Source organism: Siphateles boraxobius, unplaced genomic scaffold (assembly GCF_051911475.1).
Source record: "Siphateles boraxobius isolate OS27281-9 unplaced genomic scaffold, OSU_SipBor_1 46, whole genome shotgun sequence".
NCBI lineage: Eukaryota > Metazoa > Chordata > Actinopteri > Cypriniformes > Leuciscidae > Siphateles > Siphateles boraxobius.
In genome coordinates, this window is record NW_027509097.1 from 6,660,561 (window position 1) to 6,687,521 (window position 26,961).

Genomic DNA, 26,961 nt, shown 5'->3' on the forward strand with positions numbered 1-26,961 from the left:
CAATTGCGACTTTATATCACGCAATTCAGACTTTATATCTCGCAATTCTGAGATTCAATTCAATTACCTTTTTTTATTTTTCATTCTGGGGGCGGAAACAAGCTTCCATATTATTCTGACTAGCAGTAAAGTTTGTAACATAATTATGGAGGAAATGCATAACGTGACAAAATTACAAAGCTCTAAAAGGCTAATACTGGCACGCTTTCTTCTTGTAGGCTATATGACACGTGAGCAAGTGTGGCAACTTCTCACGGAGCGAGATCTATTTCAAACAAACCAAATTAAATTTAGATTATATTGATGAATGACCATTCTCATAATAAACATTCAAACAATAAGAATTCACTAGTCTTTAATCTGTATTGTAGAACAATGCTTATAGAGTAGCTAGGATACATGCCAAAAAAGCCATTGAACATAATAACATTGTCAATTCTATTATAACACTATATGTTTTTATGGGAACCTTCTAACAATTATTTGAAAAGAAAAATGAAAATATCTTCCTCAATTTAAATAAATATTTAAAATGTATTATACCACTATATTTAAAATGCACTACATAGCAGATTTTAAACAGTTTAACCTTTAAACATTTCTGAAATGGCAATAGTGGAAATAATATAAAACATTATTTTGGACAACAGCAACTGGAAGTGATACGACTTTTTGTTTACAAATATCAACTTTTTGTTTAAAAAGGTATATTGTGTTTATTTGTTTATTTAACAGATATGGACCGAGCACAAATATAATTTTGGAATTTTATTTTGGCAGACAGAATTCACAAAAAAAACGTATCTAATTTAAGAGGGGTTTGAAACCAACATTCCGATATCACTTCTAGAAAAAATAAAAAACAAGCATTTGTGTAAATGGAATTTTTATTCGTAACCTTATAGTTGCTGAAATTCAACTTTCCTCAAATAGCCCCAGTGTTCCTTTTTAATACTAACCTCTAGGTGGCAACCAATTCAAAAGAATCGACTCTATCCGTGTCACAACGGTCGCACATTTAACCCTCCATTCCCCATAAATGCACAAATCCATTGCATTCTCAAAAAATTGTAATAAATCTAAATTGCTGTAAATCTACCTAACGCTGCGACACAAAGCAGAGGAGGCGTGGCCGCTCATGAATATTACTCAGAGAGGCGTGGCTTGGCTTCACCTGAGTCTGCTCTGTGGAACCGCATGTGCGTGCAACGCAGTACACAGTCAGATCTCCGGAGCAGAGGCATCATTAGCAGCACAACGGGAAATCCTATGGAAACACAGGGTGACTGACGCTTACTTTTTCTGAAACAACTGAGGTAAACAGAGTGTATGATTTTGCATGTGCTTTTTATTACATTTGTGCAGTTATTGGTATGTAGCCTATATTTGCGCATAATATGTCCCTCTAATGTATGCGGAGCCTGCTGGGATTTCTACACGCAGGTGAAGGTGACTGGGAATGAGTGCCAGAAGTGTCCTTAAAAATACCGCAGTGGTGTACAATCTGATGTAGACCACACGCCGTAACAAACTGAAACACTTTTTTAAAATAATTATCTTAAAAGTCGAGTATCTATCTATCTATCTATCTATCTATCTATCTATCTATCTATCTATCTATCTATCTATCTATCTATCTATCTATCTATGAGACCAGATTTATGAGGTGCGACGTTTCCGAGGGATTTATCATATTTATCAGAGTTATTTGGGTAAATCTCCCATTTATTCTGAAAGTTGTATGTAAAATAAAAATTTGTTTCAATTTAGCATTTCAAATCTATGCATAAATGTAAAATTAATTAATTCTACCCTGCTCAAATAATATTAATTATTAATAAAACTACTACATTGTTAGCATGCATTTGATCTGTGCAGTATTTATTTGGGCCAGCGGTTGGAGTGTTTATGTCCTTCATTTTCCATGCTGGAATAAATTAATATTTTAAATATTATTTCTAATAATACAAGTAAAATTGCATCTCTGTGCCAGAGGTTACTTCTGTAACTAAAAAAGAGTTTAGAAATTTCAGACAGAAAATCAGCTTTGAATCACTAATGAAAATTTGAATCCTTTTTTAGTGAATTCAGTGAAACCGAACAACATTCCCCATTTTGTTTGTTTTGTTCTCATGGGAAATGTCTTAACTCTTATGGGCTTTCACAGACCTCCCCTCAGTTCAGTTAACGGATGTTGGCACAAAACCTTCCTAAGCTGGTGCATGACATTTCTTTGACAACTAAGCCATGAAAACATCTTCAGAAACAGTGCCCCTGTCTTTTGATTTAATTAACCCATTAAGTAGACAGATAATGCACTCATTAATGCCATCAAAGTAACTTTGTCTCTTAATCTTGTCTAGTCTAGCACATTCTTGAATAGTTAATTCTTTCCATTACATCAAATCAAACATGTTATTTTACATACAGTATCTCAGCCTGAACGAGAAACCTACTGCTTTTGCAGGGGGATTAGTGATAATGGAATGGATGCTTGAACTATTTTGACATAATTATAAGTAACGATAAATTATAAATTAATACAAATGTAAGGCATTTCGGCATGCAGCAATCCATATTTATGAGAGATATTGAAATTAGACTTGAAAATACTTCAAAATCTCACGACTCTCGGTGCAGTTATACTAGATTAAGTGCAGATGGCGAATTAGTGAGATACACCATAAAATCCTACATTTGGTTGATTGGAGGTTTTTTTCACCATCTGCGGAAATGTCAGACTCAAAATATAGTATTTATATTGTTTGCCTGACAGATGGCTATATCAGAAATGATTCCTTATTTTATGGCCTTCTATGCTTGATGCTTCTGTACTGACAGAATGTAGGCTCGTTTCACACACAGGGTTTAGATTAAGCCAGGAATCTTAAGACCTTAGTTCATCTTAGACTAGCTTAATCTTTGTTTGTGAAACCGGGGGATATTGTACTAGATGCAGGCAGGCAAATCAGGGTTGATTAGAAAACTGTAGCCATGTACTAGCCACAGGTTTAAGGGTTGACATTGCATAAATTATATTTAACTGCTATATTCTACCAATGATAAAACTGCTATATTAAGTTTTGTGAAGGAGGGCCACTGGTAGGGAGGCTTTGCGCTGTGTTTATGATCGCTACAATATAGTGCTTTTCAGTGGATAAGAGTGGCTGTAAAATATGTATTTAGGCATGTGAATGGCATATTTTGAATTATGATATTTTGGATGTGGTCATTGGGCTACTGTTGGGCTATTTTTAATTTGCCATTGGGTTAGTTTTGTTACGCATACCTGGCAATCCTGAGGCAAATGTACTTTTCCAGCATGTAATGTGTTTAGGGTGATGTCTCGCTTTTCCATGCTACCCTGAGCAAGGTGCTTATTGTAACAGGAGAGGTGTTAACGCGTATGTGTTTATGGTATATGTCATAATAGAAGGAACCGTGTGATATGCATTAACTCAGCAGCTTTCCAGCAAGGTACAAGAAATTGGAGTAAAGCCATTAATATGCACTTCAATGTGCTCTGTACTGACCGCATTGTATTGACTGTATATCCGCGGCATTTATATCTATTTCACTGCCACATAATGGTGCTTCTAGACAACAAACACATTTAAGCAATTCATCATTATATACAAAACATTTTTGTGACTCGAAATGTTTTAAAATGAAGTTTACTCACTAGAAATTGAATCAAAAGCTACAAAACTTGCTTTTGAGGCAGTTCTCCAGAGCCAAAAATTGTGCATCCTCCACATCCAGAATCCATGCCAGAAAAAGATTTTAAAATTACTGCCTGGACGCAGTGTGACCAAGAAAAAGATTTGTATTGTTTTTATTGCAGTTCCTTCAATCTTAACCATCATATTGCCATCTGATATGCATCATGTACTTGGAAAGTGAAGAAAATGTGTTTGTTGCTCTAAAATGCACCGAATGCATCAGTTGCATGATGTTCTTTCAATCCACATTTGTAAGAATGCATTTAATCAGGATGTGTGTTCCCAGAGAAACAAATCCATGGGCTTTTTCTTGCTTGCACCGTGCTATACCAGCTACAGTAACGTTCATTTTTTTGCACATTTTTATGTGATTGCCTGAGACTTTTTCATATCTCTGTAGAGTTGGCTATAAGCATTTGATACAGTAGACGTGCATTGCACTATGAAATGTTAAGTGGATGCATTTGTGTATGATGTGTTTTCTCATCAACCCATCTGCTCTTTATATGTATAAAGGAATGTATGTATGTATGAAAGGAAAAGACTTACTCATTTTTTTCTTGCCAGTGCAGCAGGAAACCTTTGACAGAGCAAGGATGAGTTAGCAGCCCATGACCGCACTGCTGGAAGCGGTAGCCTGTTCTAGTGAATCAGCATCAATTACACAACATTATCTTCAGCAGAGTTGCTGGAAGGACCTGCCTGGATCTTAGCAAAACCTGATCTTGATCATGAAGCAGACCAAACCATCGAACTTCATGCTCATGGTGCTCGGATGCCTAATACCTGTCATTTGGGGTTTTCCATTTGGACCTGTCCTTGAAATGGATGTCACCCCCAGGACAACTGTACATGTCAATGGTAAGGCTCTTTACGTGTAATTCTGTGTTGTGCATCATTCAGAACAGAATTGAGAATGCCTTTCAAAATGCAATTCAATTCCTGAATTTGGATTGAGGTATTGCAATTCAGTAAATTCCTCTTCTTGTCACTCCAAATTCCAACTCATGAATTGAAAGGGAGACAATTATTCAGGTCTGAATTTTGATCTGATTCAATTACCTTGATATCAGATTTTAGTGTAACACTATATGCACTTGGTATGGTTTAATAGCTTATTTTCTTATTAAATAAGATTTTTATAAATATTACACATTATGATACATTTTACTTTAGTTTCCAAAGTCGATAAAGGTAGCTGGTGTGCTTTGCTTCATTCATGGGCTGTGCGGAATGTGTTTGACATTGTTTTGCCTGTAGTGCTGGATGCAATGTCAGTTCTCTGAATATAATTAAACGGCCCTTCTCACTTGTCCTGGCCAGTTCATGAGATTCACACGGTAGATGCTGTGAGAATATAAAGTGAGGTTAGGTCACACTCACTTCTGTGAGGTTAGTTATCATGTTGTGTATGTACATACCCAAATAGTGAATGTATCTCATTTGCAGTATATACACTCGGGTCAGTAAGATTTGTTTTGTTTTTTGAAAGAAATTCATATTTTTATTCAGCAAGGATGCATTCAATTGATCAAAAGAGAAAGACCCTTAGTGGTACAAAAAATGTACATTTTAAACAAATGCTGATCTTTTGAACTTTCTATTCATCAAAGAATCCTGAAAAAAATGTTTCACGGTTTCCACAAAAATACTAGGCAGCACAACATTTCACCACTGATAATAATAAGAAATGTTTCTTGAGTGCCAAATTATATTAGAATGATTTCTGAAGGATCATGTGACACTGAAGACTTGAGTAATGATGCTAAAATGTCATCATAAGAATATGTTACATAGTAAATCTATCGATAGAAGTTATTTTAAATTGTAATATGTCACAATATCACTGTTTTTACTGTATTTTTGATTGCAAGACTGCAAATTAATTAATTTTTTCATAAACATAACAAAATGATACCAGAAGTTAACTAGAACTATAGTGTATCCGGGAGGCATAGTGGTCATTACATACCAAAGATGTATGGTTTACCAAGGAGGTCAGTAACTAACTAGTAAAATGGTTTCTGTGGAAGAACTAAGACGCCTGGACCAGTCATTGATCAGCGATTGTAAGCCAGGCCCCATCAGCGAAGGGCCTCCCTGATGCTCCTAAATCTATCACAGATTGTTTTTCTGCTTAATGATGAATGTGTATTTATCACCACTGACTCAAACCATCTTATAAGCCAATTTAGCTATTTCTGGCCAGTCGGGGCGCTTGAACAAATAGATTGATGTTTTGATAGTGCTCACAGAGCCAGTGTTCATATTTTTAAGTGGAATCAATCAGCCTAGCAATGACTTCTAGATGTCTATCTAAATAAAAAGCCTTTTTAACCATCTTAAAATTATGTATTTCACTTTTTTACTTCATTGCATGTAAGATAGTTGAAAATGATTGAGCATGTTATGACATCTTTCGTACATCTTTACCCACTCAGTTGCTACTGTATGTCACTTTTTTTTACTTCATTGCATTGAAGATAATTGACATACTTATAAAATGATTGAGCATGTTATGACATCTTTCACACATCTTTACCCACTCAGTTGCTACTTAAACTGAAGTGTTGCTAAAGATTGCTGCTTCATAATAGTTTATGCAATCTATTTGTGCTGATAATTTGTGTTCAGACACTGCAGATCTTGTTCGTGTAATTTTGTCTCCATTATTGTATTTCTCTCCTTGCCCTGGTTGACTCTAGTCCTTGACCTATATTTGGGCTCTCTTGGGATGAGAAGGAGAGCTAGAGCATACAGAGAGAGAAGGGAGAGTAGACATAAATGTAGGAGCATTATTTCTCTGCCAAATCAAACTTGTGTTTCACGGTATATCTATAGAGGGTGAACGTTAACATTTTTAATTAAAAAGCACATTTTGAGGGTGTAACTTGCTTTAATGGTTTGCTGTAGTGGTTTTGAGTACATTGAGTGTTTTCTTTTTATCTTCAGGTCATTGGGTTCATGGTTGTCTGGTTTTTGTAGTGCTTAGCAGACCTGAAGTAATGCTGAAATGAAATATGTATACATGTGTAATTCGTCTTGGGTAGCAGGACAAGGGGAAAAGTGCATCTGGGGTCTTTAGAGATAAGACTATTGAATGTCTTTAGACCTTGAGATGTTATACAGTAATTTTGTAGAAATAATTTTAGTCATGGAAATGCTATGCATGTATATAAATATAATCCAGGTATCACGAGAGACATGGAAAAAGTCATGGAAATTCGTTGGTCAAAAGGTGTGGGTAGTTTCTGCTGAACGTCTGATAAAAAGAATCACAGTATGAGAGTTATCGTGTAAGGTCAGGAAGCTTGTAGGAAAGAGCTATATCTGTATTTACTGTTCAGCAAGCAAGGTAGCATTTCTTGAAAACACTGAGGATCACAGAAAAGTGATTTGAAATTCACATCTTATGTTCACTTTTTTTTTCCGACATGCTATAAGAGTATAGCTCTCCTCTGAGACCAATAAAAAGGTAGTCTTGATTCTTGATAATCCAAACCCACAGAATCCAGCCCTCTGATGAGGGGGTTTATCTGCGTGGGGGTTGCTGTTGTCTTGGTGACAGGATTTGAGCAGTGGCATCTACTTCCTTCTTTAAGTACAGAAATAATATCAATAATAAACACAGATTTGTTTACATTGCATTATGTTACAAATTATATCTTACATTATGCAAAAATGGTTTGGTGCGTCTCAGATTTATTTTATTGTTGTTGTAGAGGGTTGCTTGGGTTTGTTTTCCCCCTCATATGCTTCCTACACATTGAGGCCATTTTAAACAAAAATATTTAAAGAAACAATATTTAAAACTCACAACTCTTTTCAAATTCTTTTTGTATTTTACATTGTGTCATAAAGCAACACAGCTATTTTTCTTATTGTTTCTTGTTCCAATATCTTTTATGTGAGTTCGGTTTATTTGAATGCTAACACCAAATGACACTGTCAAGTTATTTTTAAAACTCATCTTGAGATCCCTGCATTCTGTTATTATTATCTTATTTTTTGTCTGTTGCATTTCACTTGGTGGCTCTGCCCACTGTGAAAGCTCATTGGTCCAGAATTTCAGATTGCCTGTGATTGACAGCATTTTCACTTTCAGTGCAGACAATCAGATTACTAATCATTGGGAACTTGGTTCATGTTCGGTTTGGACTCTGAACTCTGTGGTTGCCACATGGTTGAGGATCAGTTCAATGCCAAGAACTGGAACCAATCAATGACGATTAGTCTATTGATTTTTGGGAAAGATGTTTATCAAAAGGTTGCTGGAGCAGAGCTGAAGTTAGTTCACTTTAAATTATTTGAAGTGAAAAAACTATTAAATGTCAATTTACATTTAATCAAGTTTGAATAGTTAACCTTAAAGTTTTTTTTAAATATAAAACTCAAATTTGTTTTGATTAATGTCAATTGAACAGCCTGTACAAAATGTCTGGGCTCATATTACATGGTTTTGGTGCATAATATAATGCAGATCTCTATTAGTGTTAGTGTGTGCATTATTAAAGCAGTATTTTGTGGTACTGTGAGATTTGCTGCTAATGGGATTGAATATATTTTGTAATCCTGGTGAAGCTTGCCCGTGGTTGTTTAATGTTGTTCACGGCTGCAGCTGACTGTTCTCACCCGGCAGTGTCAGTATTTATTTAGTCAGAGCTTGCCCCCTAGCAAACACGATTCCGATTGGACGCATGACCACCACAGCTGCCCGCCCAAGTTTGTTTGGACCAGGGTTGGCGTGAGTCAACAGTCAAGTCACACACAAAAAAAAGCTACGAAAATAGATTGGTTTGTAGCATGAGGTGAGAGCTACAATACTTACCTCTTGTGGTGTGTCCTTGGGCAATTTACACAGCCACACACACACACACGTCATATATTCATACTTGCATTAAGCGGCAGCTCGTCTGTAAGGGCAATTGAGGCAGAGCCCCACCAAAGTATTCATCCAAGACAAAGACTGAATATATACTAAATTAATAATTGTAAATGTGTTCAGCATTCTGCAACAAATATTTTTTTAGATTTTTTTATACAGTTTTAAGTCATAAAGTGAGCTGGATGTATTACAGTTTAGCTCATGGCTTCGGCAGGATGCATGTATTATAATACTAAGCGGGGCAGAGGGTGCCTGAAGCCCTGAGCCCTCCCGAGCTCTACAGCTCCCCACAATTTTACAATGTAAATCTGTGGTGAAAAATGGAACTGCAGCACGCTCTAATTCAGACTCGTTCCAGTCCAGACCAGGACAATTTCAATCCGTTTCAGCTATGTGAATGTTAGTCTGCATCAGGTCAGTAACTAGTTGGCATGTTTGTTCTTTCTGTGTGGAGTATCTTATTAAATTAATGAAAGTATAAATCCATTTGTTTAAACGTGCTCACGTGAATACCCTATATTTAGTTCTGTTGTGTTAGTTTTATGTTTGTTATGAGAATACAAATTTTTTTCTCATTGGAATTCCTCCACAACTTGTAATATTCTTAAACAACATACGGATGTAATAAATACTACATTAATAAGGCAATACTAAGAAAGCATTCTATGCATGTGTCGTGTGTACTTAATGGGGTAGTTGACCCAAAAATGAAATTTCTGTTATCTTACTCACCCTCAAGTTTTTCCAAACCTGCATGAATTTCTTTATTCTGCTAAACACAAAAGAAGATATGTGTAACCAAACAGTTGATGGGCCCCATTGACTTCCATAGTAAGAAAATAAAAATAAAAATACTATGGAAGTCAATGGGGTTTGGAACAGACAGGTTTGGAGCAATCTAAAGGGTGAGTAAATGATGACAGAATTTATATTTTTGGGTGAGCGCCACCCTCAGGCTGAATAACACAGCGTCTGCCAAAAGTGTGTCTGCCAAAAGTGTGACTGCATGTGTTAGAGATAAGAATAAAAAAACGTACAAAATGTTTATTATAAACTACTGCCCTACCTAAGTTTACGGTAAGGAGCCGCTACTACTCAAATCTTCTCTAATATAAGAAGATTATGCTCTTAGTTCATACAGACACACACAGCCTGTGTGCACAATTTGCATATTACAGGTTTAGCACAAAGTTTGCATGGTTGAAACTTGGTTCCAGTCCTATACGGAACAGTAAACAAACCGCACACACACACTGCTAGAACACAACAGGAGGCCTTGGGCGCTGTGTTGACTCTGCTCATGGATTTGTTCCCTCAGTGATACAGTATGTTTTTATAGACTGGTGCGGTAGGGCAGTTAGTGCACTTATCGCAGCCAACGGGCTATTTTTCATTAGAACCATGATTGTGATAACTTTGTTGTTCCATAACAGTTCCAAAAGAAAGTTTTGATTAAAAATTGTGATCATTGAGTGTTACAAATAATTGAATGAAAATGCTTTTAATTGACGCACAGTGTGCATGGCATGTTATTGCAATTTCTTTTGTTAAGCCTATGTGTGAACCCTCTTACTGGTCCCCTAATTTTAAAAAGAAATAAATGCAAATAGCCTAAAAATAAATACCATAAATGTATTGTTTATTTAAGTGTTGAGATTTACACATAAAAAGAAGTGTATAGTTAAAGAAATTTCTTAACACAAAATAATGACAGCAATAGCAAGCTGTTTCATGGACACAATACAGTATACTGTACATTGCAAGCTGATTTGCTGCAATGGCATTCCAATGTTTTATTTTTAGCTTTAAACGGGGACTTTAGAACTTCTGGACATTTTTAAAATTAATTATAATACATATTATTTGTATAGCACCTGTTATACAAGAAATGCAGCTTAAAGTGCTTCACAATAAATAAATAAAAAAACATTACAATAAGCACGAAAACAAGTCAAAATGCTGTAATTAATGTAATATCAGATTAAATATGAAACCCACTATAATGATAATAAAAGAGTATAAAATGCTAAAACATTTGCTAGTTAAAAGTCAAAGTAACATTTACTTCCTTACTATCTATTGGTAATGTGCTCCATAACTTGGCCATAATTGACAAAGGCAACATCCCTCATTTTCTTTTGATTGTGCACCTTTTTTAACTGTTTCATACTCCCCAAATAATAAAATAAGTACTACAAGGCCATTTTTACTACTATTCTAACTTGCATTGATATTCAAAAAAGATCATGAAGTTAAACGAGAGACATGAAAGTAACAGCCATGTACTGGTTTAGCAGTCATTATTATACAAAATTCTTTGACTACTCAGTGCCACAATTGACTAATTGAAATCAAATATTCAAGAGACAAACGTGTCAGATGCACATAGCATGAGTGCTCTCTGTTAATTGCAAGGCATGTACGTCTCAATGAATACTCTGTTGGCCTTCTCTTTTCCCGTAAATCCTGATATGTTGTTAAGACTAAAGAGCAATATTTGGTATGGCTGCGGATGTGTGTGTATGAGTGTCTGTGTGCGTAAATGGTCCAAGGACACACAATGTGCTTTAAGCTCAAAGGCTTTTGTGTGATCTTTCAGTTTATCAGCTCGGCACTCATCACTGCGTTAGTCACTATCTTTCTCTATCTACACAATGAGACACAAGGATTAACTACACACACAGAATGTCGTCACTTTGCCTGAGGTCTTAATCGTGTTTACATAACTTAATATTTTCTTTCCTGTTTTAAGTAATATTAGCCTCTGGCCCTCCCATGCGCACAGAAACCCGTAGGTCTGTTCCGACCTTTCTTTGATTGACAGTTTAGATCCTCATGGCCTTGACTTTTAGGGTTATACAGCCAATCATTTTCACACTAGCTCAAACACTAGACCAGTATTGCTTGTTTTGCTCTGTTAACAGCTAATAGTTATAAAGTACTACTGACACAACTCATAATGTCTGTCTCTAAGCATTCTCATATGAACAACCAGCTTGTAACTAAACTGATGTAAGTCTCAGATGTACTTGTTTGATTTTCTAAAAAGAACCGGATCACAAGAGTCATTCGTTAGGAAAGCGGACTACACTTGTATGTTTTTAATTCACTAAAAATAATAGTTTCACTAAAGGCATTTGTTCTGGAATTGTATTATGCATATTGATTCACTAAAATGAACCAACTCACAAGAGTCATTAATTCAGGAATCAGACTGGTTGTGCTGTATGTTTTTGATTTGCTAAAAAAAAAAAAAAAAAAAATTCACTATGCAATATGCATTTGATTCACTAAAATGAACCAGCTCACAAGAGTCACTCATTTGGGAATTGGACTACATTGGTTCGACTGTATGCTTATGACCAAAAATAACCGACTCACAAGAGTCATTTGTTCTGGAATCGGACTACACTGTTTGCTCTGTTTGCTTTTAGTTTTTTAAAAATAACTGCTTCATAAGAGTCATTCTCTCAGGAATTGGGATAAACTGGTTGCTCTGTATGCTTTTGCTTCACCAAAAAGAACCGGCTCACAAGAGTCATTCATTCTGTAATCAGACTACACAGGTAGCACTGTATGCTCTTGATTCACAAAAAAAAAAATCTGATCAAAAGAGTCACTCGTTTGGCAATCAGACTACACTACACTGGTTGTGGCGTTTGCTTTAAATTCACAAAAAAAAAAAAACGGGCTCATAAGAGTCATTGCCCTGCATACTTTTTGGTTCCCCAGAGTAATTTGTTCTATAACCAAAATACAGTGGTCAGACTTTCTGTTTTGTGTTGAAAATTCACTAGTGGTGTATTTTAGTTTGTGCTTCATCCGCATCGGCGAAACCATCCAGGTGTAAGAACCATAAACGGAAATAACTCTCAGTTTCCAATGAGGTTGCTAAGATATTCTGAATGTTTTAGCAAGTTGCTATTCATTTGCAAGTGTATGTGATTGCTTGCTGACTTGATTGGATTTCTTACACAGAGTTTAACACTTTTAAACTACAATTTAATTTTAAAAAAATACATTTTTTACTTGTCTCAAAAATATGATGGCACAAATCGCTATTAAATTCTGATTCCAAATCCTTTATATTCCATGCTTGGATACTGGATATACTGTATATCGTTGCGATGTTGACTTTAGCACCGTGTATGGGGGGGCTGGGTGTTTTGAGAGGTAGGGGAAGGGCATTTGAGGGGCTGATATGTGGCCTTATACTGCCAAGTCTCATCAGTATATCCCACCCGTCTCTCAGTATGGGCCAGGAAATCTCAGCATGCAGTGTTTGTAGACGTGCAAAACAATTCCTTTTCTCTTCAGAATGTGCTTTGGTTTACTTTATGCCCTTAATTTGAGGAGGCAGACCACCCAAATAAGTCAATGGTGTTTTAATATTTTAGAGGGACACTTAATCATTGTACATAAATACAGAAAGTACTTAATCCACTACTCTTTTACAACACCAATTTGCTTTCTCTTTCCCTCACTCTTTTTATTGTGCCAACATTTCTTTCTTACAGTGAAGTTAGATATTAGATTAATGTGACTAGGCATGTGACGGTATCAAATTTTCATGTTGCGATAATTGTTGAAGCTTTTATCTCGGTATATGGTATTATATCATGATATTGAAATAAGCCATTTAAATGATAACCGAATTTTAATTTTTGCGTGAACTAGCTTTTTCAAACTTCATTAAAACTGGAAATAACAACAGTTCGAACCGTGTTCGACTGGGTAGAGGTGCTATAATAATGTAAAATATGTGATAAATAATCTGTTTTTTGAACAATCAAGCATGAAAGCATATTCAAGTACACCCCAAAAACTAAATCAACACTTTGTAAAAGGGCATAATTTAAATACTGTTCAGAAATAGAAAGTAGCATAGCTGCTTTGTTTATTGGGGTTAATGGGTTTATCTGCTGTCAGAGTGTGCATATGCTTTTTCATTCATCGTCTCTTTCGCTCGTTCCTCGCTTCTCATCCGCATTGAGCTTGTTTACATCAGAGTGTATACTGCGTACAGCATACTGCGTACAGCATACTGCGGAGTTGAGCATTTTAACCAGTTGATGGGAAAAATATTCTTAAAATGCATTACAAAAATCTGAATAATTCATAATGAATAATTATTCACTGTGTTTTGACGTGCCCATGATAACAATATCGTGCATGTTTATTATCGGGATATATTGCATTACTGTATACCGGTATACATATATTGTTATATACTAATACAAATATATACTATATTTGTTTAATTATTCTATTTTCATGGTCATTTTTTTCTTTGTTGCCTTTCAGTTTATTCATAGTTTATGTTGAGAGTTCAGCTCTCCATCCATTCATTTCAGTTAAAAGGTTTTCCAATAAATGACGGAAGAGTGTATAGGGCTTTGGCTGAGTCTCTATGCTGTTGACACAATTTAGTCATGTTTGTCCCTGTTTTTCTAACTGGGTCTCTCTCTGTGTTTGCAGGGCTGCTGGGTTGTAATAATTTCCATGGAGCTGCAGTGAACTACAGCTCTCTGTTACTGGAGGATGGGCCTGGGTTGCTGTATGTTGGGGCCCGAGAGGCCATTTACAAACTGGACACCGCCAACATCTCTGACACCAATATCTCTTTTTCGGTGAGCTCTGTCTCAGTCACATTAAGTTTCTATATGTTTCATGCACCTGGGCTCCTAATAGTTGTTGTCCATATTTGTATAACAGCTGGATTGGGCAGCATCTGCTGAACAGAAGAGGCAGTGCCTGAGCAAAGGAAAGAACAATCAGGTATTGCCATTCTTGAAGTGTAGAATATCCTCCCCTAAATCCCATTGCTCAACTCAAGTTATGTGCTGATTCCCAGGGAACAAACACTGGTAAAATGTAATGTTTGAGTTTCTTCCAAATGAACTTTTTTGTGATATACAGATTTAAACGTGTCGGAAACCATGCATCACATGTTCAGAAGTTGAGTGTTAATTATTTTGTGCAGACAAAACTAAACGAGATGCACATTGATGGTCATGAAAATTTCAAAATTAATGGTGGTTCTGAATGATGTAAAGAAGCGGGGGGCATGATTATAATAAAAAATGCTGTTTAAGAATGTAAGCTGGAATGTGAATTTTGCCCACAAAAGATTTTTTATTATAATATTTCATTCACATTATAGTATTATTGAAATACAATTATTTAATTAATATATTTTAAATTAGTTTTTATATGTATACGTCTGCTATGGTACTGCATAATGTACCTGTATTTTTGAAAAATTCTAAGTGTTTTACAATAATTTCTTACCTTTTCCGTCAAAGACTGAATGCTACAATCACGTGCGATTCCTGGACAGATACAACGACACTCACCTGTACACCTGCGGGACGCATGCCTTCAGACCACGCTGTGCTTACATAGTGAGATGTTTACTGATCTCATTCTGTCCGTCATATGCAAAGGAATTATTATTGTAAATGTTTTATGTTCTGCTATAAGATAGCACATGGTGCTTAAATATCTCCCTGTTTTTGTCAGGATGTGGCACGCTTCACCTTTGTGCGTTTTGAAGAGGGAAAGGACAAATGTCCTTATGACCCTACAAAGAGCTACACTGGATTTATAATAGGTACATAATTTGGATTAATAACCTTATTTCATAACGTGCATGTTTCTTCTTCTTTTTCTTCTTTCAGTTGACTGTAATTTGCCTTTACAGATGGTGAGATGTACTCTGCATCTCAGTATGAGTTTCGTGACATCCCTGATATACGACGCAACTTTCCTTTCCCAAATTTGCGGACAGACGATTCTCCAACAAGATGGCTGCTGGGTTAGTTGAACATTTTTTCAAAAATAGAACGTGATGGAGTTTGCCTGTGCAATCATGTTGTTAGGGCATCCCTATTGGCTTGCTGAGGTGTTCTGAGTGGTTGCAAATTGCCATTTGGTTGCTAGGGTATTTTGGTTGGTTGTTTACTGGCCTAAGTCAATTATGTTAAAGGGAGGGTTCACCCTAAAATGAAAATTAAGTCATCATTTACCTGGTGTTGTTCTAATTAAGTATGCCCTTTATTCCTTTTCGGACCACAAAATGTGAAATGTCAAAACAAATGTCCCGCCCGCTCTCATCCACATAATGGCTGTGAATAGTGATCAGCATTAAGCTTTAAAAAAAGATCACAGAATGATCCCATGCAACATGTGCCATATATTCCCAGTGTTATATTTGAATGAAATTCTCCAAGTGTTGGGCCCTGAATGGGTCCAACCCTTGGTTTTGCACTGTCCATTCCTACATCAAAAGAGTATGAAGGAAGTCTGAAACAACCTTGTCACATGAACTTTGTCTCTAAGGTTGATATGTTATACGTTTGTTTGTATATAGGGATTTTCTTACCCTGTGTAATTTTAGATCAGGATGACATTTGACAGATGTGAATGCGATAACTTCTTGTTGTGACAAATACAATGGATAAATTCCCCTCAGAGAAGAAACAACATGGATTTTACTTACCCTTTAATGGAAACATTAACTCCCTGTATCTTCTGCCAGAATCAAAAAGTCTGATTGCTTAGAGAAGTAATAGTACGCCTGCCTTAGAAAGCATCACTAATAATTCAATACTTTTAGGAAAACATTTTCTATTAAATAAAAAAGCAAGAAATGTGATTAAATGGAACCATAGATCCCAAAAGATTCACTATTTTTTAATCAATAAAGAAACTTCTCACTGACACAATAAGATCTGTAAGGCTTATAATTGGCCCATTGTGGTGTGGGCAGCAGCTAATGCTGATGTTTTTTTCACGTAGAGTCCGATTTTGTCGGCTCAGCTTTACTCAGAGAGAGCATCAACAGCTCCATCGGGGATGATGACAAACTCTACTTCTTCTTCACGGAGAGGAACACAGAACCGACGGCTTACTCCAGCCAGACCAAAGTGGCCAGGGTGGCCCGTGTGTGTAAAGTAAGAGCTGGGTTCGAAATTGATCTTGAGTTGAACTTAACTGTTGATCTGTATTTTTCAAATCTGGTTTTAAAACTTACATTAACAAAACATTTTCACTCCTATGTAGAGACTTCTAAGTACAGTCCATGACAGCGCCAGCCGTATCTCATCTCTCCACACGTTTCTGGAGGGTCTATGGCTTTGCTACTGTTGCCGGGCAGATAAAGCCCCACTACCCAAACTAGCTCTCTCACTCACTTTCTTTCTCCCACACATACTCTCCCACCTGCATTATTCTCATCTCATTTAGCATCTTCATTGTGCTCGGATAAACCACCCAACAGTTTCCCCTCACCGTTATATCTTCATTTATTTCACGCCTGCATTCACTCTGCAGCTAACACTTCACAGCTCTGGGAAGCAGGTCAGGTCCCCTTACTGTTTGACTTACTGAGTTAGGAGGGAAAGAAGCTGCAGTCCAAAGTAGGCCACACTACACACACACGCGCTCATACACACGATTAAACACATGTACTTGTACACATACATGTTTATACACTACTGTTCAAAAGTTTGAGGTCGGAAAGATTTTTTTACATTTTTGAAAGTCTCTTATGCTCACCAAGACTGCATTTATTTGATCACAAATACAGTAAAACAACGGTAATATTGTGAAATATTATTATAATTTAAAATAACTGTTTTCTATTTACTAGAAGTGTAATTCATTTCTGTGATGCAAAGCTGAATTTTAAGCATCTTTCCTCCTGTCTTCAGTGTCACATGATCCTTCAGGAATCATTCTAGTGCCACAGTCTTTTTAAGTTTTGCAACTCAATAAAATTCATGTTCTTACTCTAAACTTTAAATAGATGGGTTACTTTGGGTTACTTTTAATAGATGGCTTACTTCAGACTTTAAACAGATTGGGTTAAATACTCCTACCCAACCCCAATAAACAAGTTTTGATCTAAGTTCACCAATTTTCTAGATGTTATTTAATATTAGTCAAATTTGTCTTCTAAGTGTAGACAACTCTTACTTATTAAACTATAAAAAGTCTTGTTGCGTTCAGTGGGTGAGAAATTCTTTTCATTAAGCAGGGTCTAAGTTTACCAAAGGAAAACTAATCACCCTAACAGTGATTTTGCACAAAACAACAATAAAAGTTAATCAAAAATGCAACCTCTATTAATACTAAGTAGTGTCACCATAAGTCACCGTACCTTGAAAACGAATACAACATTAAAATGTTAATTCGCAAGGGATTATGGATGTTTCATCAGCCACAAACCACAGTAGCAGATACATGAAGTTTATAGTGCTTAACCAGAGAAAATTCACAAAATTAATATTTGCAGAAGTACATGTTGTCCACAATAGCAGTTATGCATAAGACACCCTATAGTAAACATTGCGTTACAGTGATTATACATCATAAATGCATTCCATATTAATTAAGAAAATATTTCCCTCCAAATTAACAAGCCATGCCTTTCTGTGATAATGGCAATAACAAGCAGGGGGGGAAATATTCTGCCCCAGAAGTCTTCCTCAGGACAGAGTATTGGTGATCAAACTGAGCATGCTCAGGCGCCTTCCTAAGCAATCTTAACATTGTACATTCTCTCTGTTGTTTATCTACATTTCAACTACAATATATTAGTTTGTATACAAAATTGGAAGTTCGTTGCATTTTTTTCTAAAGGCAGTGTACACAAGTCCATTAGAAGTAAAAAGAATAAAAGTAAAACCTTTCAAAACCATGACTGTATTACTGTTTATTTGGATCTTATGGGAAAAGCTATTTTCAGTGACACAAAAATCTGATACTTGTATCATGTGACAGCAATGCTGATAACTTTTATTATTGAGAAACCGTACAAAAGCATCTATTTTCTTTTCCTCTATGCCATTTATTTGAGCTATCTCAGTTCTGGTCTTTCCTCTTCTCGAATGAATGTGAACTGACACCACAATTAGCCTGAAAAACCTCAAGTTACTACTAGAGCCTGATGCAGCCTTTTTCTGTGCAGAATGCTGTTACTACATTTAGGACAGCTTTCTGTGCCCACAACTGTGTCATTTCAAGCTAAATGTTTAATTCAGGAGGTTAACATAGCAGATCTTGGTGCATTTGGCTGTGAACTACTCTCAATGGTATATACGAATAATGCAAAAAGCCATGGGCTAGTTTGGTAGAAATCCAGAAAAACTAGAAAAGATTATGACAATATGATCTTCCCATTAAAATGTATCTCTGATTTGACATGCAGTGTGATGCAGAGCTACATAATCATAATTTGTCATTTAAACTCAATTTTCACATCCCATTAGGTTGTAAGATGGGGTGATTATTATGTTCGTTATTTGTTAATATTTTTACTGCTACTTTAGTGTGACTCATGCCCTTGAGGAAACAGTCTTCAAAGAACTACAGACTACGCACAATACATATGTATATTGTGTCATTCCTACTGCTCTGTTGAGTTAATAAAAATGAGCAATAGGTTTTTTTGTGTAATTCATGATTTTCATACCAGTTGTTTTTTGTTTCTCGTTCACAGGGGGACATTGGAGGGCAGAGGACTCTTCAGAGGAAGTGGACGTCTTTTCTCAAGGCCAGGCTGGTGTGTGCCATCCCTGATTATGAGCTTCAATTCAACGTCCTGCGCAGCGTTTTTGTCGTTGAGGGAAGCAACGTACACGACAGTGTCTTCTATGGCATTTTTGGACTTGAGTGGTGAGAAAATTCAGGTTTTGAACAGAATTGAGATCAGAATTCAGTTCCTACATTTAAATTAGGGTAGCAAACAGGATGTAGAATTGTAATTTAAATTTAAACGGAAGGAAATACAATTTAAGATAAATTGAAATTCAAATGCAATTTTATCTAATTGATAGATAGATGAATGGATGGATGGATGGATGGATGGATAGGTGACAATTTCTACTCAACTGTATGCATTTCGTAGTTTCAACTTGTTTTTCTTCATCAGTAACTTTGGCACCACATTGATTTTATATCAAATTTAAGACTGCAGTTAAACATAAGCCTTCAGTTTTAAAGGGTTGAAATGTTTGAGTCTGTAAGAGGGGTGCTGCAGTCTCATTAAATGTGATTTGAACAGAAGCAGCATTAATCTTCTGGCATGTGACCCTGTTATCTTCATTCTCAGAGGTTTTTTGACTGAAGGATTTTAGCATGAGAGCCCATATCTTAATATTCCCATGTGCTTTCCTCGCTATAGCAGGGATACTCACAATAGGACATAGGGCACTGGTCCAGTATTTGAATTGGCAGAATCGAAAGAGAGAGAGAGAGAGAGAGAGTGCATGCAGTCTCATGCATTATTAAATTGTCCTTTAAATGTCCACTGACTAGTTGGGGACCAAATTCTCCCATCAAACCCATTTCCAGGTAGTAAACAGGACAGAGCACTGAGTGGCAACCCTTTATCGTCCTAAAAGGATTAATAACATCAGTATTTAATTTTGAGGCTTTCTAGTGTTATGTCACACAGGTGGACAAAATCGCAACGGGTTTGTTTCTGTGATTTTGTGTTTTAGAGACTCTGCCTTGCTCCATAAAGATACAGGTTCAAGTCATTTGTAAGTTTAGACAACACTGCTAGAAAAATGACAGGTCGATTTCTTCTTCATCTTTTACACACAAACAATTTAGTAAATAATTCACAAAATTTGCCCAACAGCATTTAGAATTGGTCTTTCACCAATGTTTGCAATGATGGTGTCACTGGTACTCAGGATAACAACCTTAGTGTTTATTTACAGTACAATTATTAAAGAAATATCTGTGAAATGCTGATGATTTACCACAGAGAACAATTTTTACTAAAAACAGTTGTGCGTACAGTAATGTTTGTTCAATGGAAGTGAATGGGGAAAGGCATTAGACTAGAATAAATATTAAAATACACATTGATTTGAAATTATATACACAACACTTAATCATTAAATATGTTATTAATGTGATCAAATTGAACAGTAATATACAATTATGTATTTATAACCTGGTTTCCTTCTTTGTTGGCATTGTCTTTGATTACCACAAACTGTTAAATTAAACAGTTCCTTCTAACAAACATGAAGTAATACAGAAATCATTAGAAATCCTTCAAAGATTATAAATGCAGTGGAAAATATATATTTATATTAAAATTACATGCTGTGATCAGTAAATTGAGTTACTACAAAGATTTGATGTATAAAATGTTAGAAAGAATTAAAAAAATATATTTTTCTTACTATAATTTTCTTATTCAGGGATAATATAAGCACTTTAATCAATATATAAGCTTCACCCGCTTTTAACTCTTGGGAATGCCTTGCCCCATAGACTTATTATAAGTGTATGACTGTGAATATGATTTTCATAAATTGAGGCACAAATCAAAATGATTTTCTCTGGTAATTTACATATACTTTACATTTATAAATACAGCAGATGCTTTTAGTTTTATCCAAAGTGACTTACAAATGAGGAATACAATAAGTGATTATTAAGCAGTAAGATGAGCAGTTGCCAGATTTGCATTAAACCAAAATTCCTTCAATCTCTCACTCTTTCTTACTCCCTCATTGCCAGGAGAAATGTTAAGATGTCTGCAGTGTGTCAGTATTCACTCAGAGATGTTCAGACAGCTTTTGATGGGCCTTACATGGAACTACAGGACTCCAAATGGAGGGAGTACACTGGGAAAGTTCCGGATCCGAGGCCTGGCTCGGTGAGATGCACTAAATCATAATAGTCCCATAAACTGCCTGCTTCTAGTATACTAGTTATACTAAATCAGTAGGACAGCTCTTTGGGTATATTGGATTACTTCTATCACTCTTATGTGAAATGTTATATAACCGTGCCCTTCTTTCTCTTTAGTGTATAACTGATCGGCATCGTGCCCTGCTCCTAAATTCCTCCCGGGATCTCCCTGACAACACACTGAATTTTGCTCGGAGACACCCTTTAATGTCCAAACAAATCCAGCCAGTGGGAGGACATCCCCTGTTGCTCCAGAGGAGCGCGGACTACACCAAGATCGCTGTACAACAGGTTGTGGGTTTGGATGGACTCATCTATGACATGCTCTTTATTGGAACAGGTGCCTAAAGGGTTGATTTTTCTTTTTAGGTATTGTTGTGATATCAAGATTAAAAAGGTTATTTTGATTTTGATATTAAGATTATCAAAGTTTGAGGTTGGTAAGATTTTTCTTTATGTTTTTGAAAGGAGTCTCTTATGCTCACCAATGGTGCATTTATTTAATAAAAATACTTTAAAAAAAAAAATCTGTTCTATTTAAATATATTTTAAAATGTGATTCATTCCTGTGATGGCAAAGCTGAACTTTCAGCATCGTTACTCCAGTTTTCAGTGTCACATGATCCTTCTGGAGTCATTCTAATATACCGATTTACTGCTCAAGAAACATTTCTTATTATTATCAATGTTGAAAATATTTGTGCAAAATACTACAAAAACTCTTTTTTCAGGATTTCAACATTTATGTGAAATATAATTTTTTTTAAAAGTCTTTACTGTCATGCTGGCTGAATAAAAGCATTATTTATTTAATAAATCAAAATCTTACCGACCCCAAAACTCTGAAGGGTAGTGTATATTTGATTAAAACTGCTTTCCAGATGAGGGCTGGTTACACAGGGCTGTAAAGATCAGAGACCGTGTGCATATCATTGAGGAGCTTCAGTTGTTCGAGGAGAAACAGCCAATCAATAACATGGTGATATCACAAAAACAGGTAGCCGTTATACACCTAGCAACTGTTAAAAACTAGCATTAAATCCAAGCGTACAATACTAACACTTGTGTATCCCGAAAAAAAAAGAAATCTCAGGATGTGCACTTTTGTTCAACAGAACAGTATCTATGTGAGCGCCCCCTCTGGACTGGTGCAAGTACCCCTGTCATCCTGTGAGCGCTACACATCCTGTTTTGATTGTGTTTTTGCACGAGATCCACTCTGTGGTTGGGATGGAAGAACATGTGCTGAGATAACATCTTACGCCAACAGGTAAAAGCAGACATCTTGTGTTTTCAAGAACAGAGATGAGAAATGAGTCCAAAATTAATTTTCTTTGCTATACCTACTGGCAGGTGATTTAAAGCTGCAGTAGGGAGTTTTGAGAAAATGTTGACTTAGCCTGAAAATTTGAACAAGCACAACTTACAGGTCCAACCCCCTTGCTCTCTGCTGCGCTACAGCCGTCCCTCCACAGCTCCTCCCCCACAGCGGAGTCTGCCGTGAACGCGCAGGCTAGTAAGCAGGACCACCGATGACGGCAGATTATAAACAGTTATGGAACATTCACTAATAGGGACGAAACATGAACAATATGCTTTACATTGACTATGGCCTGCCCATACTTTGACTACAAACTTTGTCCTCAAATCATTATGTATTTTGCAATACATGTAACTTTATAAGGTTGCACTCTTTCTATAAGTTATAGCTACTAAGATAACGTTAAAGGATTAGTTCACTTTAAAAAAAAACTTTTGCTGATAATTTACTCACCCCCATGTCATGCAAGATGTCCATCTCTTTCTTTCTTCAGTCGAAAAGAAATTAAGTTTTTTGATGAAAACATTCCAGGCTTTTTCTCCATATAATGGACTTCAATAGGACACAAATGTTTCGAGGACCAAATGACCGTTTCAGCGCAGCTTCAAAGGGTTTTAAACGATACCAGACGATGAATAAGGGTCTTATCTAGTGAAACGATCGGTCATTTCAAAAATAAATTAAAAACTTTAAGTTTTATAAGCACAAATGCTCGCCTTGCTCTGTTCTGTGATGCACGTTCGTGATCCTGTTCGAACTCGTACATCCAAATGAACAAATCTTTTTTCGAGTCATTCGTTCGTTGTATGAACGAATTGACTCGAAAAAAGATTTGTTCGTTTGGATGAACGAGTTTTAACAGGAGAGTCACGAACGACGGTACGCGCTCGCGCTGTGCAAGAGAGGGGTGATCAGCGCGTACACGAGCGTGATTGACACTGCTAAGACATTCCTCCTGGCTCTGATTGGTTGTTTCTGACCGGGAGCGGTGTATTTCTGCAAATGGCAGTAGGACCACACGGAGGAGCCAGAGGAGCTTGATTTTTTTCACAGATTATCTGTCTCATATTCTACTTTCAGGACATAATGAGAGTTTTAACAAATATTTGTTTACAAAAGCTACCTACTGGAGCTTTAAGAAACATTACTAGAATGGACGATATAACTACACCTTATCAGATACCAGCCTTTTTTATATCTTCAGTATTGGATTTTTATAGGTTGATATTGGATATATAATTATCTCTGCTTACACTTATAATTCAAACAGTGTACATTTTGCTATAGCAGATTTCAAAATGTATATTTATCTTTATTGATATTATTGGATTTTATGCTGTAAAATGTTATGTAAGCTAAATTAACTAGCTTACAAACTATTTTTTACATGATTATTTTTGCATTTATTTTATTATTACCCAGTATTACCGCGAATTGTAATATCAGTTGTGCATTAGTGGATTCCTAATAATAATAATAATGAAATTAAATATTTCTAATATAATACAAATATAATAATATATCATAAATACTTCTTATGATACTGTATTTTGCATTATTTTTATTTAAAAAAAAAATTATGAAAATGGATTTTGCTGTTATTGTGTTGCATATGTATGATAAACATTGCAGGTCATCCATCTCTTAATGAAAAGTTTGTTTGAGTCACATACAAAGAGAGAGTGTCACATACACATTTGTTTGAATATTGAGAAATAAGCAACTTTGGGTGTCTCAGATAAACCACTGATGGTACATTTTCTTCTAATGTAAAGGTTTTTAGAAGACTTGCATCGGCGAGGGTCAGATTATTTGTTCTTACAATGTGATTTAAACCATGTAATGTTACACTTCCTAATAAGTTACCAGACAACTGGGGAGAAAAGTGTTTTCTTTTCTGGTTAAAACCAATTTTAACTCCCAATTGGCTCTTGGGGAGTGTTAATTTTTGGACCCAGTGTCCAAAACACATTTGCAGTATGTTCTGCATGCTTCGATTAATGGCTTTAATAAGTGCAACTGTGAATATGTGTTTCTTGTAGGTCCAGTCTCGTCCAGGACATCCAGATGGGAAGCAGAGGCTGTACTAATATTACAAATGATGGTTTGTTTGCATGGGAATTATTTCTGAGCAGCCTAGTCAGTTGACATTTAAGAATACAGTTATAATTTATCTTACGTTTTGCCAGGTTTCGTCATGCACCGGACACGTTCAGTGATGGCAGGGGATGATGTGCTGTTACAGTGTGAGATTCGTTCTAACCTGGCCACCCCTTACTGGACGCTGAACGGTCAGCAGCTGCAGGGTTACGGCGTAGAATTTGGCTACCGCACGGGCAACGATGGCCTCCTCATCATCGGCGCTCAGAACCAGCAAAGTGGACACTACCGCTGTTACGCAGTGGAGAACGGCGTCTGGGTTCCCGTTCGCAGTTACGCTGTTAGAGTGCAACCCGTTCTGCCTCCTGCATCACATCTCTCAGGAAGCCCGACAGCTCTACCTGAAAGTTTCTTCACTACCAAAACTGTGCCAACTCCGAGTCCTTCCAGTGGTCCTGTTGAGCAGATCCTGTCACCCCCACCGGCCCTGTTGCCTTCTGGGCCGGAGTTCCAGACCTACAGGCACATGGAGGCCATGTATATCTCTCTGGTGGCTGTACTCGGCGGGCTTTGTCTGGTACTAACGGTGGTCCTGCTGTACGTTAGCTTCTGTGCACACAACTCTCCCAATGCCAGGAAGTACTCCCAGCAAGCTCTGTCTATAACCATGGCAAGTGAAAGAAAGAGGAGCTCACACTTTGAGCTCAAAACCATCTCCAGCCACTGCAATGGCCGAATGGAGGGGCGTAGCAGAGCAACGTCAAGAGACGGAGAGTTTCTGCAGATCGTTCAGACGGACATCCAGACCACGCCGAGTGAGGAGCCTCCGCCCGCGCCTCCACTTCCTATGCCACCGCCCCTGCCCGACTCGGAATACGCCAACGGACTGTCGGCCACGTTGCCAAGTGTGCTGAGAAAGATGAACGGGAACAGCTATGTGCTCTTGGGGCAATCGGACTCAGAAATGACGTCTCCACTTTACCACTCCTTCACCGAGGAGCTCAACAGGATTCTAGAAAAGAGGAAACACACACAGTTGGACATCCAACCAGATGAGAGCTCGGTGTAGCATGATCTCACACTATTACTATATCTTCCTCTTGTGGTGTGGAGGCTTACATTTTGTATAAGACTTAAGAGAGCTGTGTTGTGAAGTTCTTCATAGTATCTTCGATATACAACTTCAACTTATTTGGCTTGGCGCCTTTGTGAATCCTCTCATGATTTATTTGAAAATATATTAGTGAAAATAGTTCTGAGTTTGGTCAAATTTACTTCTGGCCAATTACTTCTGTCAACTGTAGCTAAAGACTTCTAGACTGTGAATTTTGGAGTGTGAAAAACACAAAATGAGCTTCAATCAAGAATACGCAAGACTGAGTTTCGTTAAGTTTGATTTTAAAGGAGAATTAAGAGACTTCAAAACACTGTCCAAAGACTTTCTCAGCAAAGCAATGCGTATTTGTACATAATGAACGTGGTATTATTGCTTAAATGCAGACGTTTACAGATTTTTGTTTTTGCCTAATTGCACCTGATGCAAATAATAATCATTTTAATATCAAAGAACTAATAGTCTCAACATTTTCAAAAGTACTTTGCTCATTCATTGTAAATTCAGAAGAGGTTTGGGTTTTAAGACTATTGGCAACGATTCATGAGTGTGAGGGCACATGTTCTTGAGCTTTGGACTTTTTAACAACACAATTTCACACTAGATTGCAGTCAGATTGCAGGAGAAGCGAGTTTTAGCACATGCATCATTGACATCTGCAAATACAGAGGTGGTCATTTTCAGATCCACTCAGCTGTAGAATTCAACGCCTCTTTCAGGGATGAGTTGTGATTTTCTTTGGCAGTGTGTCAGATGGAGTGAATGGATTTCAGAATGGAAGAATCACTCTGTCTGATACATGATTTCCCTGTCAAATGCTATCCAGTTTTGAGAGGATATGCTTTTTAACGTTTAAATGAAGCAAGAGATGGCTACACAAGAAACGCCAGGACCTTTGAAGTTTATTTGGAAGATAATGAGTTTGCATTCAGTTAATTTACTGCATTAATCATGATCAAATGCGCCTGGTTAATTTGGGTCTTTAAACTCCAGACATAAATCTATTTCTCTTTGGGCTGTCAATTTAATGTTGTAATTTAGAACAATTTATTGAAAAAAAATCTGATTCCTTATAATTCAAAGTTTGGTCTCAGTCATT

General features: G+C 36.6%; 1 protein-coding gene across 3 annotated transcripts; it reads left to right on the plus strand.

The window, feature by feature from the left end:
- The first annotated feature begins 16 nt into the window (after positions 1–16).
- sema4gb (sema domain, immunoglobulin domain (Ig), transmembrane domain (TM) and short cytoplasmic domain, (semaphorin) 4Gb) lies at positions 17–26,000 on the plus strand. 3 transcript variants are annotated; one of them, XM_077200491.1, is made up of 15 exons: positions 17–1,316; positions 4,295–4,583; positions 14,086–14,237; positions 14,323–14,385; positions 14,913–15,011; positions 15,130–15,220; positions 15,311–15,424; positions 16,408–16,562; positions 19,112–19,287; positions 21,154–21,292; positions 21,445–21,667; positions 22,209–22,324; positions 22,443–22,597; positions 24,691–24,752; positions 24,838–26,000. In XM_077200491.1, exons 2-15 carry the CDS (start codon positions 4,454–4,456, stop codon positions 25,815–25,817), a joined length of 2,655 nt encoding a protein of 884 aa, XP_077056606.1. In that variant the 5' UTR covers positions 17–1,316; positions 4,295–4,453; the 3' UTR covers positions 25,818–26,000. The 3 variants fall into 3 exon arrangements, with proteins under 3 accessions (XP_077056606.1, XP_077056607.1, XP_077056608.1); XM_077200492.1 differs by having other exon boundaries at positions 1,185–1,282; XM_077200493.1 differs by having other exon boundaries at positions 1,238–1,316; positions 4,403–4,583.
- Positions 26,001–26,961: the final 961 nt, after the last annotated feature.